This window comes from Seriola dumerili, unplaced genomic scaffold (assembly GCF_002260705.1).
Source record: "Seriola dumerili isolate Sdu_G_001 unplaced genomic scaffold, Sdu_1.0 BDQW01000025.1, whole genome shotgun sequence".
In the NCBI taxonomy this organism is placed as follows: domain Eukaryota; kingdom Metazoa; phylum Chordata; class Actinopteri; order Carangiformes; family Carangidae; genus Seriola; species Seriola dumerili.
In genome coordinates this window covers 13126407-13142025 of record NW_019174280.1, presented here as the reverse complement: position 1 = coordinate 13142025, position 15619 = coordinate 13126407, and the positions used below count along the sequence as shown (strand labels likewise).

At 39.7% G+C, this 15619-nt stretch overlaps 1 protein-coding gene across 1 annotated transcript; it reads right to left on the bottom strand.

The window, feature by feature from the left end:
* Positions 1-239: 239 nt before the first annotated feature.
* LOC111239167 (testis development-related protein-like) lies at positions 240-14334 on the bottom strand. The gene is made up of 4 exons (XM_022768987.1): positions 13949-14334; positions 7410-7466; positions 3056-3171; positions 240-2285 (listed from the first exon to the last, which is right to left on the bottom strand). The coding sequence occupies exons 1-4, from the start codon at positions 14039-14041 to the stop codon at positions 1847-1849; spliced, it is 705 nt and encodes a 234-aa protein (XP_022624708.1). The 5' UTR covers positions 14042-14334; the 3' UTR covers positions 240-1846.
* Between the last annotated feature and the right edge of the window lie 1285 nt (positions 14335-15619).

The following is a 15619-nucleotide window of genomic DNA, read 5'->3' as shown; positions in this document are numbered from 1 at the left end:
TTAGAGATTGTAGTAAAGTGTTTACAGAACAATTTCTGTGATACTCCATTTCAAAAATAACTTTGTCTTACAAGTAGCAGGCCAGCTCTAAATGCCTTATGATGAAGGACTTCGGTAGACTGTTTCTGTTCTGGCCACTGTATCAGTGAAAACCATCTGGGTGTTGAAAGTGAAGTCCGGTAAGTCAAGCCGTGTACATATTCCAAACTGCGAAGTGTTGAAAGAAGTAGAGCCAGACAGTCAGACTGGAGCTTTATTCTGCTTTGAGAAAATGTGACCCAGCCTTTTAGTGAATAAATACAGGATACAGGCATCCTTGGAAGTGGACCCCGTATCTGTGTTCACTTCTGGCTGCCATGAAGCAGACATCAGTATCAAACAAATCCAGTAAACAGATTAAAACAAAGGAAAGAAGAGAAGAGAGAAACAAAGACCAATAGCATGAATTTTAAAAAGTTTCTTATGCAACTAAAAAAAAATCTCAAATCATTGTAGAAATTAAATTACTCTTCATCGTTTCAGTCCTGTACAATATACAGATATGCAAACCACATTAAAGAACTGACCAGCTGGCTATAATGCACGCAAACTGCATCTCCTCCTGCTGGTGAGGCTAATGGTTTTCATTACACCATTATTGGGAAAATATGTCAAAGCTGGTGCAGCACAGGTGCATGCTGGGTTAACTCACCTGCACCTGTGTGGATGTTGTGATGAGCACAGGCGGGTTTGTGCTCAAAGGATGATCTGGTCTACTTCAAATTTCCAGCAAACACATGACGTCATTCTTTTGACACAAGGCACTTGACAGGTGCAGGGAAGTCACTGCTTTTCTTACAAAAAAATAAGAATACAGGTTTTGGCTCTTATCTTTTCATCATTACAAGTTTTATAAATATTCAGCATCAGATTTAAACAACACAACAAACACGGAAAAAACTTGCAAGCGTTCACATCATCAAGATGGCCGCACAGTTACAGAGTTTGTCATTTGATTATTAAAATACTGTGCATTTATAATATAACTTTAAATTGGTTTAATTACTTTGAATGGTGGTCTTGCACTGATATTTGTTTGGTTTTCAGGCAGTAAGTGCCGCGTTGGATGTAACAGAGCTTTGGGAAAGATCAGTTTAGCAGTTACAACGTGGATGTTACTGTGAGCGCTAAGTGCAAGTCAGAAGCTCATAATTACAATAGCTGATGTGACATGATTGCAACCAGTACCCCCATATACTCCCATTACAACAACAGAACTCCTCTGCGGTGCCAAGTGTGACTCACTCACATTATCGATGTTTAAACTAAGGCTTCAAGCTCACATTCCTCGTTCAGATGCTGTAACTGCATGGACATAAATTAACTGAAAACCATTCTAACATTATAAAGTCTTCAGTAGGAGGTTTTGCATATTCTTCATCAATTCTACTACTAACAACCACAACAATCATATGAAAATCACTTTTCTCATTTCTTGGCAATATCAAATATCTACATGCCAGGCCAGTGGATATCACAGTTAAAATAATACAGTAGTTTAAGGCTTTCATTTGTTGTAGTTTAAAATTGATGCCAGTGATTCAAAAGTGGCAGTCCTGCCAAAAAAACCATTGATAAAACTGACATATGTTGTCTTCATGGACTTCAAAGCTAAAATACTAGGGACAAACTTCATGTGTTATGTTGAGGGCTTTGCTGCAGTGCAGCATCTCAACACCAGTTAACACATCGGTTTTGTCCAAAACTAGACTACTGAGACAAGCAGATATTTGGTTCAGGTCTTCATCCTCTTTATTGATGGTACACAGTGAGGAGGGAGGACGGGGTATCAAAGGTTAAATGGCTACTATTTAAAGCCCTCCCACGCACTGTCCGACACAATCCCTCTGCTCATCCTGCTGATGCCGGCCAGCTTGACTTTGGCGCGGGCCGTCCACCTGACAGCAGCTGTTGAATCCTTGGAGTCCGACAGGTTAGCATAGCGGGAAGAGTCCTCTTCCAGACCTCGCCCCCCCCAGGAGGCCAATTCTAATGGAAGGCCTAGAGACTCGGGGAAAGACACTGGAGAGCCCCCTTTTTGGCTCTTGTCCTCTGGGGCTTCATCGGTCACAGTCTCGGTTAAGTTCTCAAGGTGAGGCGGCTCCCAGCCTTCCATCTTCTCCAGTTTTTTGGTGGGTGAGATCTGCCTCATTGTCATGGTAACGCTCTCCCAGAAACAGTGGCCCCTCTCTGGCTTTTCCTTCTTTTCTTTTTCCTTCTCATCATCTTTGATTTTCTTGTGAGACCTTCAGAGAAACACAAACTTTAAAGCTGCTGTTGCATTAAATTTCAGTATTAATCACCACTATCTCTTCTAACTATAAATAGGATCTGACTGGGTGGGAAGTAAGTGTGTATCAGACAGCTTAACAGTGAGCCATTATATAGGAATTCCCCATTGTTTATCACAGTGAGGTGATTAATTTACGTTTTCCTCTTCATACATGGGCCACTTCCCTAAGGGGCCTGAACATTAGTAACTGCTGGCAAATGTACAGTAGCTCTTTCTTACGTATAAACAAATACAAGTGTTTTGGCATGGCTCCATAATTTGTAGTCAGGTCTGTATTAAGAGAGTATTTTTATCGCAACTTTTACTTAAGTAGAGGTTCTGTGTATGTCTTCCAACACTGCTTTCAGCTAGTTTCATGTATAGTATTCCATCATATCATGTCATTGTACTGTGTAATATTTGTATATTTTGCATCTAAAAACATAGTCGATGAAGTATAGTGACTATAGCTGACAAATAAATGTAAAGGAGCAAAAAGTACAATATCTAACTTGTGTGTAGCGGAGCTGCTATAAATTAGAATTACTCAAGTAAAAGTACAAGAACCTTAAAATGGTACTTAAGTACCTGGGTAAATGTACTTTCCACCTCTGATTAAAATACACTTGATATTTCTTTGTGCAACTGTTTTATATTTTTTCTCAAAGTGCCATTATGTTGTTATCACCATGTAGATGAGCACATTTAGCTCCCTGCTGTTCGTTATTCTGCGTGTAACCTCACCCTCTGCGGTCAGCCAGCTTCACTCCAGTCAACAAGAAGTGTTCGTCGTCTTTAGAGGAGAACATCTTTTTCTCCCTCCTCTCTTTCTTGGACATAATCTTCTTCACCTTGGCCTCCTGACAGAAACCGGCAGACAAGAGAGCATTTGATTTAGAAATCCAGAGCTGAAACGAATAACCTCATCTGGTGCATGTTAGCTTGTTATCTCTGATGCCTACACGTGAGTGATTTATGTTCCCCGAAGAGGATGATTTCATAAATTCAGCTTCACAAGAATTTAGAGAAGCAGCCATTTGTTGAGACTGATGAATCTCAAACCTAAATCATCTGTCAATCCACGTACATACATTTTAAAATCCTTTTTTTTCAACTCAAGAATAGGGTAGGGCTGGTAGAAAGAAATTATCAATTGTAAAGGGATAGTTTTCACGTTTAACGGCATGTACAAAGAGTTAGATGAGAAGATTGATGCCATTGTCATGTCTGTATGGTAAAAAGCACATCTAAAGCTCACTGATAAGTATGTTATATCTTGTTTAAATTGTTAAAATTGACAATTTGTGGTTTTACATGAAATATGTGCTGTACTATATCTTGGCTGGAAGTTACCATGCTAGAAGGCAGATTGTGTTACCGTTGTTTCCAATCTTTGTGCCAAGCTAAGTTAACTGCTGCTAGCATAGGCTTACATTTATTGTAAGTGGTATTGACCTTTAAGCATATGATATATCAAAAAAGGTCAAACAATTCCCTGTAAGGAAGGTTTATAATGCTACAACCATCTATAGATGAAGAACCTTTCTTATTGCTGTTGGACAAAACCTTGTAGGTACAGATTCAGTTATCAGTCGATAAATAGATAGAGAGACAGAGGAAAAAGAAAGAGCTTGAGTGGCATTGACTTGGCAGTAATGTTTGGCACATTCCAGTGGAAGACCCTCCACTCCCTCTGAAACTCCCCCGGACTCCCCCGTCACATCAGAATTCCTCCCTGCCCTTGCAGCTTTCCACTGAGCGCAGATACCACCCTCCTCAGTGATTATGGAACAAACTTTTGGCTCAGTTTCACTCCGGGCCGAGAAGGAATTCTCAATGTCAACTGTCAAGGTCATAAAATTTACTCCTACTTAACATCCATGCCTGCCTTTGCTTTGTCGTTATCAAAGCATTCTCAGTATTAACAGCATTATTTCATGAAAGCGTCTGACCCTGTCGACCCGTTTAAACTGCTTCTTTTGTTTCTATATTTTACCTATCCAGGAGGTGCTAAATACAAAGCACTGCGTGTGACAGCTGCTACAACAAGCAAACAACTACCTGGACATGAAAGTAGTCACTCTCAAACCAAACAGGAACACATACAATAAGGTCTGTCACCAGGTCTGAGATCAAGCTTCAAAACGTTACAGTTTATATAAGATGGACTTTTACAGAACAGCTTGTCCTATGTGTACACAGGATACACAAGCTCTGCGTTTCATCTAAAACACACATGAGAATTCGCATGGTCCTATTCATGATATCTTCTCTTATCCAAACTATGTGACATTTGATGGATTACTCAATCTCACTTTAGTACCTCAGGCACTTTGCTGATAAAATGAGAAAACAAATCCTCCTCTCCTCACCTCTCATCATATTGAACATTCTTGTGGACAAGGATGCTGCCAGTTTCTTCAAGTTTATCACCATTAAATAACATTTACAAAATTTCATGTCAGCCATTTCAGCATCCTGTTTCTACTCATCCTGTCTCTCTCCTTGCTCCCCTTCTTGTTTCCAGTGTGCCATCAAGTGTAAACTGTGAATCGGATTTTCTGTACTTCGAGAAACCAGAAATGCCAAAAGAGACTGAGTCTATCTGTGTATGTGTGTGTGTGTGTGTGTGTGTGTGTGTGTGTGTGTGTGTGTGTGTGTGTGTGTGTGTGTGTGCGTGTGTGTGTGTGTGTGTGTGTGTGCATGTATCTAAATTCCAGCTTTGTGTGTGCATGCATGCATGCATGCGTGCCCATACAGAGGCCTGCCTATTCACCATTCACTTCAGCATTAACCTCCAGGCCTTTAGATCCAAAGCTGCTCAGTGCCCAGTAATCTCTCCAGCCAAAAAGTTGGTAAACCAAGCAGCTCACTGAGGCTGGCTGTGAGGGGAGCTTTACCTACAGCTCCACGCTGGACAGAACAATAGAGCTCGTATTGGGCCAAATTCTTCCATCCATACCTCTGAGGTGGAAGCTGAGGGATTAAAGAGGCATTTGATTTTGGAAATACTGTATTAATTGTAGTTATCAGACATAATTATTTCAGGTTTTTAGAAACAGGATTGAGTCTTTGCCATTTTGGACGCTTAGTTTTTGGTTACTTTTCCCCGTGTTTCTCTGGTACATGCTATGTAATTTGAGCTTTATGCATTTCCATCATGTATTCCCATCATCAATTAATCTTTTTTTCTAAATAGATTAATCTTTTATGAAATGTCAGAAAATAATAAAAAACTGCCTATCACAATTTCTCAAAGCTGTTACAGCAGCAAATTCTCACTTTATAGAAGCTGGAACCAGAAAATGTTTGGTATTTTTGTTTGATAGATGACTTGAACAAATAATTTGGCCTTTTTCTGTTTTGCTGAGAGATGATTTTTATGCTAAGCTAAGATAAGCTAACTGGCTGCTGGCTGTAGCTACTTATTCAGCATACAGACATGGGATATGGATATCATTTACAGTTTGACTAATCGACAAATCAACTATTCAACTTATTAAGTAAGCGCCATTAAATGTGTTACTATAAATATCTATATCATCTATCATCCATCAATTCACAAATGACTGTGCCGGTGGCAGCAAGTATTGACTCATGAAAGTCTTCCTATCTAGAAATTAAATCAGCCTTTTACAGCTAAAGGCAACCTCCACTTCCAGTACTCCATGTCCACTTTCTCTGTTCTCATATGAGCATAAATAAACTGACAGTGAAAGAGTTGTAGCCTTCCACAGTGTCAGAGTAGTCCGTGGCTATTTTCAGCCTTGTTTTTCTTCCACAGTGATTGTTCCCGTCCAAAAGGCCCAGCTCCTCGAAAGAATGTTGCATTTCCTTCCCTTCCAAAGCCCAGCCGCCCCCATCCTCACAAACAGGACAGGTCATGAAATGCGTCCTGGGAACAAAGTCACCTACAGTAGCTATACATACAGTCGGAATGCAGCTGGAGTTCAAAGACAATACACTGTGAGTGTTTTAGCCTGACGCTTCACATGCTCAAAACAGTTCAGACATGACCGCGCCTTTGAGAAAAGACCAGAGATGTTACACATTTCTCATGAACAAAGAGACAGCACATAATGTTATTCACACACTAGGCACAGCTGCAGATGAAGATAAAATCACCCACATTATAAAACCTTTATTTATAAATACAGCATTTACAAGGATGATGACAAAGCTAATCTGACTGAACATCTACAAGGTTTTCTCCACTTGACTCACAACTTACAACTCACAGCACAAACCTCAAACTTCACCTAACCCTAAAGATATACTAGTTGGATCTTGTTTTGACACTCATCTGTGTTGAGTTTCAAATAATCAACAATCAGCTGTTGATAATTTAGCAAATTCTACATCGTACCAGCTGTTTGTAAATCTATCTCTAATGTGTGAAGTCGTTCCTAAAGGCGTTGTAATAAACCAGAATTATTCTTTAAATCTTGAACTACACTCCACTGCAGGCCCAGACGAAATGACCTCACTCCACTGAGAGTTTTAGGATAAGGATAAAGGTGCACACACAGATGCAACATAACAACAAACAAAACGGTTTTCCCGTGATAAGATTAAGGTTAAAGCTGGTAGCTGAAGGCTGGTATGTTTACAGATAAACACTACAGCCTCAGCTGTCCTCTGACCCTCCTGCTGTACCTCAGCTACACTGTAAAACGCTCTGTGGTCATCTGAAAAGGATAAAATGTCTTTGTGTGTGTGTGTGTGTGTGTGTGTGTGTGTGTGTGTGTGTGTGTGTGTGTGTGTGTGTGTGTGTGTGTGTGTGTGTGTGTGTGTGTGTGCGTGCGTGCGTGTGTGTGGCACTGAGGTCAAGTAACAGATATTGACATTTTTGGTGACATATGATTGACACTTTTAGGGTTACACAACAATGAGTGTGACATCATAAATGCGAGATTGTGAGCGTGTGCACATGCGTGTTCAGTCAATGTGTGAGAAGATAAGAGTGTGTTGGGTGAGTGCATATCTTTAGGGAGTCTCTGTCAGATGTAAAACAGTGTACCCTGGTTGTAAGTCTGGAAGCAGATAGTGTGTTTGTGTCTGTGTTAACTCCAAATAGCTGTGAAGTTGTGCTGTTTACCTTGGAAACACCAGTGACAGCTTCCTCCTCCTCTTCCTCTCCTTCTATATCTTTGTCCTGGCACAGACACACACACACACACACACACACACACACACACACCAGCAGTGAGTTAAGACAAATAGCAACCTCCCAACACAAACATGCACACACACACCATCCATGCTTTACAGCAGGGATGTGTGAGTGTGGAGTGTGTGCAGGCTTTCCTGTAAAAGAGAGGGAAACCTTTTTAGACCTGTAACACAAACATGCGGTGTTTGGAGAGTGAGATGGAGGGATGGAAGACAAGGGGAAGCCACTGAGCTCAGAGGGCAGATTTAAACAAAAGGGAGAGAAAACAAATCCATGACCCATTGCGTTAACATTACTATTTGAGTATATAAGCAGAGCTATTTTGGTTCCATTGTGCTTCAGTCCACAGGCTTTTTTTCCATTTTTCATATATCCTTTATATAATATTTGTATTACACTTTCATTATTGTTATTATTCTATGTGACGCACTGAGACTTAACTTGATTAACTAAACTTAATAATCAAATGCTGTGTTATTTTAACTGTCAGTGTTCAGAGACCTGAACTAGCAACTTGACTCTTTTGGGTCTTTTAGGCTTTTCTTTATTCCACAGCTAAGGAGATATAGCATTTACATATAGCATTTACTTAGATAATAGTACCCATTATTGTTATTAACATTGAACATTGTTTTGATCTTCTGTCAGACATTACAAAGTCTTGGGGCATAGCTATGTGTATATCTCTTCTTTGAACTTTTCAGACTATTATGACTGTGAGGGAATTTTCTCTTATCCACCTAATTAATGAGTGACTCAGGGTGAAAGGCCAGTGTGAGGCCTAGGGTGCTGTGCCACAGCTACTGCATCAAATCTTACAGGCCTTGAGACGCTCAGGTGGCTCCTCCAGATGCAGCTGTGGTTTGCTGCTGATACTGCTGGTGCTACAATTGATAACAGAAAACCTTGGATGGTCAGTAACAAGTGGCTGGGTGTTCTAAGAATCAGCACTTGGGCATATATAGTCATGTTTCCTTGTTTATGGTTAATGAACCAATAGTGTATTCACACATCCCTCCCCTCCCCTCTTATTTTAGATATTTGACCAGTTATGGAGTGTAAGCTATCTATAGTAATCTCTCTAAGTGTATAAAGATTATCCTCTGGGGTTCCTGCTTCAGATTTGATGTGACATCATGCACAGGAGACTGTATTGATGATTCCTCCTTTCTCCTTGACCAAGCTTCAATAAACATTCTCAGCATAAGATATCTTGGACTCCAGGGCTCTTTCTTCACCACCAATGATAAGAATTTTCCCTAACAATGACTACACCTAAATGTAGACAGAATAGTTCTGTGCACAGCGATAACAAAACCCTATATATTTTTCAAAAATAAAATCAGTCTTATCAGAAACCTCCTTATGGTGCTGCTGCAGATCCTTGACCCTTAGATTGTCCTGGAATTTAATGTATTTTGAATCTATATGTCTATAATGGTGCTATAAATATAATAAATATGATAGCCCGCATTTATCATGAATGTTTTTAATCTTTTAATGCCTTTGACTCATATTTGCTGTTGTCAGAGCCCTGCAGTATGCCTTTGAAGGCTTTTGACTTGATTCGGACATGCCCCACAAGACCTAAAGACATTGAATCATAAGAGGGCAGCAACAAGTCATTAGACATGCAGCTGAGCCTGAGATTACTGAAGTGGAGCCAGAATTCCTGTAAAATGATCAAAGCTGTAAGAACCTCTAACATCTTACAACTTCATGAGAGAGAGAGAGAGAGAGAGGGAGGAGGAGGAGAAATGGCAGTTGGACATGTCTGAGCAAAGTCTGCTGGGTCTCCGCCACCTGAGCTGATCAAAGACACACACTCACACATACTGATTGCTGACTACTGTTAGAGCGTAAAAGCATTAACAACTTGGAACAGAGGGAAAAACTGACGGAGGGGGGCGTTCAGAGGGAGAGAGTAGTGTTTGGGGGAGAGAAAACGCTCCTAACAACAGAAAGCAAGAGTTCTGTTTTCACCCCTCAGGGGGGGCATTTTTTCTCTGTGTCTGTCTCTCTTTCCCTCTGTGACTGTGTCTGTGTGTAAATTTTAGCACCATGTTGTCTTTATAAAAGTCAGATTACTAGGCAATAAAGACGCACAGTGAATTTCAATATGAAAGCACCGATAGTTTTTTCACAGAGCCCTCACATACCAACATACCTCAGTCTCGAAACCCAGTGACTCAGTGTTTGTGCCTGCAGTGGCCTACTGGTATATTTTAACAATCACTTCACTTAATATAATTAAGGAAACAGTAGACAGGTAGATGAGAATTTTATCAACCTTCTCATATTTGTATGTTAAATATGAAGCTACAGCTAGGAGACTGTTAGCTTAGCTTAGCATAGAGTCTGGAAGGAGGAGCGCATTCATGCTTGTCGTGTAGTCGCATCATTTCACTAGACTGAATTAGTTACTTTTTCTATTTTTATAGCAGTTTGTTAAGTGACACCAGATACAAACTAACTGTGTGTGGCTCCTTTTAAATTAGCTGAATCAATTACAGTTAATATTGGATTTGATTTAGCTTATACGACAGTTAGTTGACACTTCTGTAGTTCTTTTCATCATGTGAGAGCTATCATCGCTGTCAGAAATCTCTGAAGTTTCAACTAGCAATTACAAGTCGGAGGCTGACATGACCAGTTTTTCCTACTTGGCTGTGTGTAATTACCTTTAGAGCAATAGGCATCTGTCCAAAGGTAGGAAAATCTGCCTACTAGCATCTCTAAAGCTCACTGATTAACACACTATATCTCATTTGTAATTGCAAAAACAATGAGTTGCGATTTTACAAGAGGAGCAATGATTTCCTGGAGGCTTTGGACAGAGCCAAGTTACTTGTTATCCTTTGTATCCAATCTTTGTGCTAAGCTAAGCTAACCACGTCATAGCTGCAGCTTCAAATTTTGCATATGAAAATGAGAGTGGTATCGACCTTGGTTAAATCTTGGTTAGAATGCAAATAGTCATATTTTGTAAAATGTTGAACTATTGCTTTAAATGTAAAAAAGAAAAAAAAAAAAGGCTTGATTTGATTTGAACTGGCAAGAAATGTTTGATTTCAACGATGTTAACCCCATCCCCTTCAGCAGATGATCCACTCAGCTTTACCTTTATTTTCCTTGTCACCACTAATGATTAAGATGTGAGGCCGTCTGAAGTGCTCAGACTTCATCTGTACTCTCATGATCCCACTTCACAAAACAAGCCCCAGCTGCGGAATAAGAGTGGTTTTACTGAAGTATTTGTGTTACCGCTTTAAGCCATAGACAAACAGGCATATGCACCTCCCGTGAGCTCATAGCTGCCTCTTACAACCTATTGAACTTCAATAGAAGGTGAGTGGTAACAAAGCAAAGCTGTGGCACAGGGCCTGCTGTCGCCCTAGAGCGCTGTGGGGGGAGAAAAGATATTGACTTCAAAAACCTGCATATTGTCTCCTACCTTCTGCCTTTTTTCCCTCTTTACCTCTGTCTGTGGAGGTATTATCCCGTTATACTTGTCTGCCTCTGCCTGTCTGGCTGTTGGTGTGTGATTTACAGATTTGACTCACCGTACTAGCAAAACATGTAAATCATCTGTTCTTCCAAAGGGTACTGTACAAAGAGATAACACTGACTGCAAAAGAAAGGGACCTATTGTATCTTGCTGTGACTATACTGTGAGTACACATGACATTTTGATTAAGTGTTTTAAGAAAATACCACTTTGAGCAAAAATCAGACAAAATAACAGAATTAAGACTAGAAAAACATAATTGTGACCACAAAGTCACAGGTTCAATTCCTGGACGACCAGGATGAATGTGGGTGGAGAAAGTGAAAGACCATTACACGGGATGCCCTTGAGCAAGGCCCTTTATCCCCCAACTATTCCAGTGGAGCTGCACAGTAGCAGACAGATCAGACTGTGGTTGTTCTGGGCAGTTTACAGGTGTGAATGTATGTAAAAGCAGGACTTTCTTTTCCAGAAAAGCCACTGAAACGTCACTGGCTAGATAAAGGGTAAAAAGACACCTAATATGTATTACAGTGCAATACAACAACACAAAAAATCTCAACTACGTCCTCAATTTTGTATATTGACCAGACACAGTCCAGCCATATGCTAGGTTTTGACCTGGTCCTGTTCCCTGACGACAAAAAGAAGGCTTAATTCAAATATTGCACCAATTAATGCTATTACTTTAAATTACTACTGAGTAAAGCTAAACAAAACCACCCTATTTCTAAAGTGGGAATATTTCAAGCACAAATGCCAGAAACGTACTGCTTTTATTTTGAGTTTTGGTTTTACCAAATTCATTTTATGTAGGTTTAAGGTTAATCAAACATTTCCTAATTCATTCTACATGTTTGATTAATTTTGGTGACTTCAGGATCTCAAAAACAATTGAAAAAGAAGCTCAACCTGTATATGTGATCATAACGCAAAACTGCAACAGATCATCTATCTTTTCCTCTTTATACTTCATTCACTGCGGGAGGCAGACCAGACTGTGATTTGAATAAGGGGAAGGAAAAGACTGCATGTCCAGACTGTGTTATCATAACTTTTTATACTGGCTTTATACTGTATCACTGCTGGGTTAGATCTGCCCCTTCACTGTGTTTACGACATTTTATGACCCCACCCCTGACCTCTGGATGTGTTTTATTCCCATGGCAACTCAGGGTGGACCTCCCTGGCGAGAAGTCGCTGCTCTGTTCTCAAATCAGCTCTCATCAACCAACTAATTCCAGTGACCACTAGGAACAGAGTCAGAAACTGATTTCAAATCAGCTCTTCAGGGGTAAGGGCCACATGCGTTGGTTCCCAGGGTGGAAGTTAAGAATGGCCAATAAAAACCAGCCAAGGGTCGCAGATCTAGACATTATCACAACAACAGATGAAAAATGCTGGGAAATGGTGTTGGTTGATCTTCCGAATTGCTACAACTACAGTATGTGACACATTTATACATCCAGTAAATGCTGTAACACTGATGGAGTTATAAGTAGTGAATACAATCTGACATCATCATGGTGTATCACAAATTCACAATGTTTTGAAATGAAATGAAAACATTTCAAATACTTTTAAAAATTTCTGTTAAAAGTATCTAAAAAACTGTTAACTTTGTTTGACTGTGTCTCCACTTTTATCATCATCTTATTTGTCCAGCACTGTAACATGTCCTGTTGTTAAGTTGGTAAAGCTCTTAAAGCTTACACATATTGGTTTACTACACACTCTCTATTAAACTCTATAAAACCCTCCCCATAAAACCTTGATTCATTGTACAGTTTAAAAAGGTTCTTATCACAAGTACATTAAACTGATACCACAAACACGGGGAGAGCACATTATTTTGTCTGTCCAATCTAATGTCTCTATTCACTTGAATTTTGGGATTTAACGAGAAGTCGACGCCTGAAACTTGCATTTAAATTTTATTGGAAAAGTTCCACGGTCTAGGTTGCAAAATGTTTTTACTCCAAGAGGCTCAAGAAATAAACATGTCAGCTTGCTATTTCTCATGAGCCAAGACTGCTGGATGCCTTTTGCCTTTCCGTGTGTCAGTGTGTCTGTGTGTGTGTGTGTGTGTGTGTGTGTGTGTGTGTGTGTGTGTGTGTGTGTGTGTGGTGGTAATTATATCATGGATACTCCGGTGTAACCCACCAACACCTTGACAGGACCCATCTGCTTGCAAGTGCTGATACAGAGTCCCTTAGACCTCACACATACTGCTCCTGCTCACCTGAGTTTTTTTCTATGAATTTTGTGTGAGCGTGTGCGTGTGTTTGTGTGTGTGTGTTTGAATGGCTATCTTTCCCTGTTTCCTGTGAAACAGAAGATTGCCTGTAAAGAGATACTGACAACCAAGAAACAGTTTTAAGTGCTGTCTGCCAATCACAACTCTTACCTTGCCTTTGCCTATTCTATCATCAATGTCTCCTCTTTGACCTCTCAGCATTTTCTGACATTTTCCTCCTCAGCTGACATGACAGTGAAACAGCATTTCTAGTCAGTTTAGCAGCTTCAATCAGAAAATCATAAGAATAATTTAAAAATTGTATTTGACTTGTTTTGTGCCTTATTTGTGATGCTTTATTCATATTTATAGTTTGTGTATAGGGTCACTAATAAATATCAATCTCATGTAATAAAATTTTTTATTACTTATTTTCTCCTAACACCGAAAAATTGTCTTACTGGGGTTTTTGACTCAACTTTGCTGTTAAGCCCCGTAGCCTCGCTTTGATATCCTGACACTTGTTTCTAGGGGAAAAAACACTGAAACAAGTGAAACAATGGACTGAACAAGCAGAGCAATCTATTTTAGTAGAGTTACATGTTATCATTCTGCCATTTTTTAAACTTGTTTAAGGGAAAACACCTGAAAAACACATCTGACTGCTGTTAGCAGAGAATACCGCTGTTTCCTCTTCATCTCATTACGACTCATTATTACCTTGTAGGAGTGATGATAGTGCCATGTCTCTGACATGTCTTCTTCCTCTGACGCATAATCCACCAGCACTTTACTCTTGCTTTTCTTAAACATATCTCCACTTGTTGCTCAAACAGGCCGCCTTGCTCTCTTGAAAATGCTTCGGTCAAAAAAAAAGTCAAAAGTTTAACCCAGAGCAGTTTTGTCCGTGTTTCTTCTGGAGAGGTCGCAGCGACGCACCAACCGAAGCGCTCGTTTGATTATTTCTCCAGCAGCAAATCCTGGAGGCTTTTTCTGGAAACAGCTTATTCATTCATCGAGGTGCCAGGAGCTGGAAGGCTCGAGCTTTTTTCTTTAATGACGCTTACTATTCGTTTCGTAAGTGTTTGGCTTGTGTTTGGTGCGTTTTTACGCAGGCTCAACCACCTGGACCTCAAACCATCGCTCCTCCCATATCCCCCACGCTCCAGTTCCGTGAAGCTGCCATGGTAGAAGGAAGACGGGGGTCACACGTCTCATCTCTAGCCAATGCAAGCATTCACCTACGCTTTCCTGCAAAATAAGGAAACTTTTTTCACATTCTAAAAGGAGAAAGTTTAAAAACAAATAGACTGATACTTGGAAGTTGCTGTGAAACACTTCAGTTTCCAGGGAAACAGATTTTGCAGATACATAAATCTGCTTTGTTAACCCTGTAAAAATGTTCCATTACAAGTACAAATCTCACTTAAATAGAAGTAAAAAAAAAAGTATTTTCAGCTAACTATATGAAAATATAAAAATAAAAGCACTTAAGATGCAACAGAATAGCTCCCTTGGTGCTGTATTATTAAGAAAGGTATTAGTGGATTCTTATTAGTAATGCCTCAACATGTGTGTGTTATTTTAATGTTGCAGCTTTTGAGGTGGAGCTAATTTGAACTTGAGCACCTTAACATCATAATTTATAAAGTGTTCATAGATGTTGTGCAAACTCTTAATCTGCAAAGTAACAATGGCTTTCATGTGAAATGTGAAGTAAAAAGTACAACTTGAAATGTATAACCCAAAAGTAACAGAAAATGGAAAGTACAAGTACCTGAAAACTATACTACACTGTCATTTGCTATAATCTATCCCATAGTGTATGTCTGTTTGATTTTTTTATATTTTTTATGCAGTCACTGTTAAAACAATATGTGCAAGAATATCGCTGTGGCTAATTTGGTTGGCTAACCAAATATTCTGAGATAAATCCATTACATCAGTAAGTACTTTTCAAATCCTGTTTTTGGGAGGGTATAGGTTTTTTTTGTGTTAATCTTATTTTTTTTTTATTAAAAAAAAAAAGAGGCTGATCTCATATTTGCACTTTCTCTCTCTCTCTCTCTCTCTCTCTCTCTCTCTCTCTCTCTCTCTCTCTCTCTCTCTCTCAGAGTCTCAGAGCCCTGGGGAAACAAATGACACATTATGCTGGTGGGTTGACCTCTTTAAATAGCCACAGTTTAGCTCCGGTTAAGACCACTCACCTGATTCAAAGGTCCTTGAATTCCTGTTTCAATGTCCACATTATACAGTAAGTCATTTGTTAGATGTGTAAGAATGTACAGGGAGAACCAAAAGAAACACACCCACACACACACACACACACACACACACACACACACACACACACACACACACACACTCTGTTTCTGAGAATTTTATGTCTTT

What these genes read in the sequence shown, in the direction of transcription:
- LOC111239167 (XM_022768987.1), bottom strand. Translation starts at nt 14,041, where the DNA reads ATGTTTAAGAAAAGCAAGAGTAAAGTGCTGGTGGATTATGCGTCAGAG. An exon ending in ACTATCATCACTCCTACAAG is followed by an intron (nt 7,467 to 13,948) that starts GTAATAATGAGT and finishes TGTCTGTGCCAG; the next exon opens with GACAAAGATATAGAAGGAGA. An exon ending in AAGCTGGCTGACCGCAGAGG is followed by an intron (nt 2,286 to 3,055) that starts GTGAGGTTACAC and finishes GTTTCTCTGAAG; the next exon opens with GTCTCACAAGAAAATCAAAG.